The sequence below is a fragment of the Oratosquilla oratoria genome, chromosome 11, assembly GCF_046742065.1.
Source record: "Oratosquilla oratoria isolate Oo_2021 chromosome 11, ASM4674206v1, whole genome shotgun sequence".
Lineage (NCBI taxonomy): Eukaryota > Metazoa > Arthropoda > Malacostraca > Stomatopoda > Squillidae > Oratosquilla > Oratosquilla oratoria.
Genome location: NC_134787.1, coordinates 26,187,228 through 26,192,227, shown reverse-complemented (window position 1 = coordinate 26,192,227; position 5,000 = coordinate 26,187,228). Strand labels below are relative to the sequence as shown.

The 5,000-nt window shown below is 43.0% G+C and overlaps 1 protein-coding gene across 4 annotated transcripts in view; it reads right to left on the bottom strand.

Annotated features, from left to right (window-relative positions):
- Positions 1 to 5,000, bottom strand: part of LOC143029685 (uncharacterized) — a 102,483-nt gene that overhangs the window by 72,216 nt on the left and 25,267 nt on the right. For all 4 annotated transcript variants that reach the window (XM_076192515.1, XM_076192516.1, XM_076192517.1 and 1 more), the window contains 2 exons: positions 4,579 to 5,000; position 1 (listed from right to left, as the gene is read on the bottom strand). The exon at position 1 is cut by the window's left edge and continues 163 nt beyond it; the exon at positions 4,579 to 5,000 is cut by the window's right edge and continues 294 nt beyond it. In XM_076192515.1, coding sequence (XP_076048630.1) covers position 1; positions 4,579 to 4,724 — 147 coding nt within the window. In that variant the 5' untranslated portion in view covers positions 4,725 to 5,000. The remainder of the gene's footprint in view (positions 2 to 4,578) is intronic.

The window sequence follows — 5,000 nt, the reverse complement described above, 5'->3', positions numbered from 1 at the left end:
CCTGCAAGAGAAGAAACGTTTGACTTCGATCTTCTGCAGATGTTCCTCACAAGAGTAAAACTGCCCGACATGAGATAGAACAACAAGAAGCGGCACTTCAAGATAACTAGGGTAATATTCACTAATATATCAGTCAAACGTGTCGCCTCCAAGTAATCTGAGTCAACCCAATGACCGTGGCTGAATTACCGGGGGCCACAGATTACCATTATTGTTATTATTGTTATTATTATTGTTATTATTATTATTATTATTATTATTATTATTATTATTATTATTATTATTATTATTATTATTATTTTTATTATTATTATTATTATTATTATTATTATTATTATTATTATTATTATCATCATCATCATCATCATCATCATCATCATCATCATCATCATCATCATCATCATCATCATCATCATCATCATCATCATCATCATCATCATCATCATCATCATCATCATCATTATTATTATTATTATTATTATTATTATTATTATTATTATTATTATTATTATTATTATTATTATTATTATTATTATTATTATTATTGTCATTATTACTATTATTATTTAGATCTGAAACTACAAATTAACTGACTATCACTCCTTCCAAATTAATGAACATATATATATATATATATATATATATATATATATATATATATATATATATATATATGTGTGTGTGTGTGTGTGTGTGTGTGTGTGTGTGTGTATACATGAATAGATAAATAAACAAATGAATAACCAGATAGATAACTAATTAAACAAACTACCCAACACACCGTCTGGGGTATTGGCTGCTTGTTATTGTGGCAAAGTAGCATGCAGTCGATACTTTAGGGTCTATATGGGGCGCCCCTACGGACCAGAGCAACACATCATTTTGTCTATGATAGAAGAAATTCTGTTCATAGAGAAATGATGACACTTTTATACTACGACTGTCCCTCCGTTATGCTGTCCCCCAACCCCTTGTTGCTGTCCTGTACCATTTCTCTGAGTATTTTCTTTCTGATTGGGGGAATTCCCTGTGGTGGGGGAAAAGAATACTGCCACCAAGTTTTCCCACTTGGATCGTAAGAGGCGAGAAGAAAGGGACGGGGAGAGGGACTAGGCATCCTTCTCCCTGTAGCCCCACGGGGCACACATCCTAAAGACAAAAGTGAAGGCATAAGGGGTGCTGGCGGGCCTCGGGCCAGCACCCTAAGGTTTGGGTCTTTTAATGTGCGTGGATGTGGTACAGATGAGAGTAAAAGGGAAGAGATAGGTAGTATGTTTGTGAGAAGAAAGTTGGATGTGTTGGCTTTGAGTGAAACTAAGTTGAAAGGGAAGGGTGAGTGTATGTTTGGGAGTGTAAGTGGGAGGTTATCAGGAGTGAAGAGAGGGCGAGGGAGGGAAGGGGTGGCTATTCTAGTAAGTGAGGAGATAGGTAAAGGGGTAGTGGAGTGGAAGGAGGTTTCCTCAAGGATAATGTGGATGAAGGTGAAACTGGGAAAGGAGATGTGGGTCTTTGTAAGTGCATATGGGCCGGGCAGTGAGAAGAGCAGGGAAGAAAGGGAGGCCTTTTGGATAGATTTAAATGAGTGCATAGAGGGTTTAGGAAGAAATGTCAATGTAATAGTACTGGGAGACCTTAATGCTAGAGTGGGAAATGGTCCAATCGATGGAGTGGTTGGGAAGTGTGGAGTTCCAGGAAAGAATCGTAGTGGAGAGTTGATGGTGGAAATGTGTCTAGAAAGAGAGTTGATGATAGCAAATACAGTGTTTCGGAAGAGAGTCAAGCATAAGTACACATGGGAGAGGGTGGTGGAGGGAAGGGTGGTAGATAGAGCGCTAATGGATTATGTAGTGGTAAATAGGATTATGATAGGAAGAGTTAAGGATGTACATGTGCTAAGGGGAGAGGGTGGGGGAATATCAGATCATTTTTTGGTGGAAGGTAAGTTGAGAGTGGAGGATAGATGGAGAAGGAGGAAAGGGACAAAAGGTAGGGAGGTTCTTAGAGTGAACTCCTTGAATGAAAAGGAAAAGGAGAAGGAGTACGAAAAGAAGCTGAAGGAGGAGTGGGAGGGAGTAAAGGATGAGCAGAGATGGGTGTGGAGGAGGAATGGGGATGGTTCAAGGAGGGAGTCTTAAAGTGTGCAAGGATGGTGTGTGGAACAAGAAGGACAGGGGGAAATAGAAGAAAGGGTAGTGAATGGTGGATGAGGAAACAAAGAAGGTTGTAGAAGAGAAGAAGCGAGCATTCACAGATTGGTTACAAAAGAGGACAGGGGAGTCATATGAGACGTACAAAGAAAAGAAAAGAGAAGTAAAGCAAAAGGTAAAGGAGGCAAAGAGGAGAGCAGATGTGAAATGGGGTAGGAGTATGACAGAAAATTTTGAAAGTAATAAAAAGATGTTTTGGAAAGAAATTAAGAGAGGAAGAGGAGGCGAATCACGTAGGGAAGAAAAGGTAAAAGGTACAGATGGAGAGTTGATAATGGAAGAGATGGCAGTGAGGGGAAGATGGGCAGAATATTTTAGGGAGTTGCTAAATGTGAAGGAGGATAGGGAAGGAAAGATAGCTGCAGTGGGAAATACGAAAAAAATGAAAGTGATGAGTGAGGAGAATGGAGGAGAAATAAGGAAGGATGAGGTGAAGGCAGTTGTAAAGATGATGAAAGCAGGTAAGGCACCTGGTCTGGATGGATGTCATGCAGAATGTCTGAAAAAGGGAGGTTCAGTGATGGTGGACTGGTTGGTGAGGTTATTTAATGTTTGCTGGAGAGAGGGTAGAGTACCGGAGGACTGGAGTAGTGCCTGTATAGTTCCTCTTTACAAGGGAAAAGGGGACAAGTGTGAATGTAGTAATTTCAGAGGGATTAGCCTGTTGAGTGTAGTAGGGAAGGCTTATGGGAGGATCTTAATTGAGAGGATTAGGAGAGGAACAGAAGGAGTAATTGGTGAGAAACAGTGTGGATTTAGGACGGGTAGAGGTTGTGTAGATCAGATCTTTGTGGTAAGACAGATATGTGAGAAAGCTATAGGAAAGGGGAAGGATGTTTTTTGGGCTTTTATGGATCTGGAAAAGGCTTATGATAGGGTAGACAGAAAGGCACTGTGGGAGGTTATGCAGATTTATGGGATAGGAGGAAAGCTTTTGGGAGCTGTCAAGAGTTTTTATGTGAGTAGTAGAGCATGTGTTAGGATTGGAAATGGAGAGAGTGAGTGGTTTGAAGTAAAGGTGGGACTTCGTCAAGGATGCGTTATGTCGCCCTGGCTGTTCAACTTATACATGGATGGGGTGGTGCGAGAGGTGAATGCTAGGGTAGTGAGTCAGGGATTGGAGATGGTTAAAGAAAATGGAGAAAAGTGGGAGGTGAGCCAGCTGTTGTTTGCGGACGACACTGCGCTTGTGGCAGGGTCAGAGGAGGGATTGAGGAAGCTGGTGGCAGAGTTTGGGAGAGTATGTGATAGAAGAAAGCTAAAGATAAATGTGGGTAAAAGTAAGGTGATGAGATGTACAAGGGGTGTGAAAGTGGCAGTAGACTGGAAGTGAACATTAAGGGAGAGCGACTGGAGGAAGTGGATAGTTTTAGATACTTGGGTGCAAGTGTAGCAGGAAAAGGTGGAGTGAAGGTGGAGGTAGAATGTAGATTGAGAGAAGCGAGTAAATGCCTTGGTGGTTTAAAGAGTGTAATGAGAAATAGACATTTGGGAATGGATGCGAAGTGGAGACTGTATGAAGGAGTGATTGTGCCAACAGCACTGTATGGGGCAGAAACGTGGAACATAAGAGAAGAAGAGAGAAGGAGTTTGAATGTGTTTGAGATGAGGTGTCTGAGAAGTATGGTGGGGGTTACTAGGCTAGATAGAGTGAGAAATGAGGAGGTGAGGAGGAGAACAGGGGTGAAAAAGGAATTGGGAGAGAGGGTTGATGAAAGAATATTAGGATGGTTTGGACACATGGAAAGAATGAGTGAAGAAAGACTAGTAAAAGAGGTATGGAAGGCAGATGTGGAGGGAGTGAACATGAGGGGACGTCCTAGGATGAGGTGGATGGATGGGGTGAAGGGGGCTTTGGGGAAGAGGGGAATGTCTGTTGAGGAAGGAAGGGAGAGGACGGAAGACAGAGGTGAGTGGAGAATGGTTGTATATGGATGATGTTGTGACTGCATGAGGAGGAATGGGCGGGGGGTAGTATGTGTGAGTAAATTTTGACGCAGCCCGAAGGGATTTCTCCCCGTCCTCCCTTTATATGCAAAGGGGGACGGAGAGGGGGGGTCGCCGATTAAATGAAGCGGCCTTGCTGTGGATGTACTGTGTCTTGCGACACTGCTTCTGACCCAGGGCGGTGGGCAGGTTTCAGGGATGACCCGTCATCCAGGAGGTGCTCAGATGAGAGGAAGGGTGGGAGGGGTGTGGAGTGTATTTAGGGATGAAATGGGTGGGAGTGTTTTTATGCCTTTCCCTTTGTGGCTACCTCCCTTGGAAGGGGGAAAAAGCCTTGGTATATGTATGTATGTATGTACCCAACACAATCTTAGTTCACAGCAATAGAAAAAAAAAACTAACCCCAGCAAGAAGAAATGCTTACTTTTCCATTAATCCTCCGCTGGCGTAAGCAATGACAAAAGCGGAAATGTCGAGGTCTTCGATTGGTTCCGCAAGTTCGTTAAGGACTATGGGTGGCTGAGCGTAGATCCCAGCCACGCACAAGAGGCTCAAGACGTAGACCCTCATGATCTCCTCCTCCTCTTCCTCCTCCTCCTACCTCTTCTTCTCTTCCTCCTCCTTCAGGAGGTCTTCGTGGAAGCTCAGTCGAAGAGGACTTGTTGGCCCGTGATGTTGGTTTTTATCTTTGACCTCAAGGGTAATGTCTCTTAAGTTTGACCTTAAAATGGGTCCTTCTGACCTTTGCCAATGATTGGGGTGTTTCTGGCCTTTGGCTTTAAATGGGCCTCTCTGACCTTTAATCTGGAATGAGGCCCGTTTGACCTTAGATGGAGTCCTTCCGAT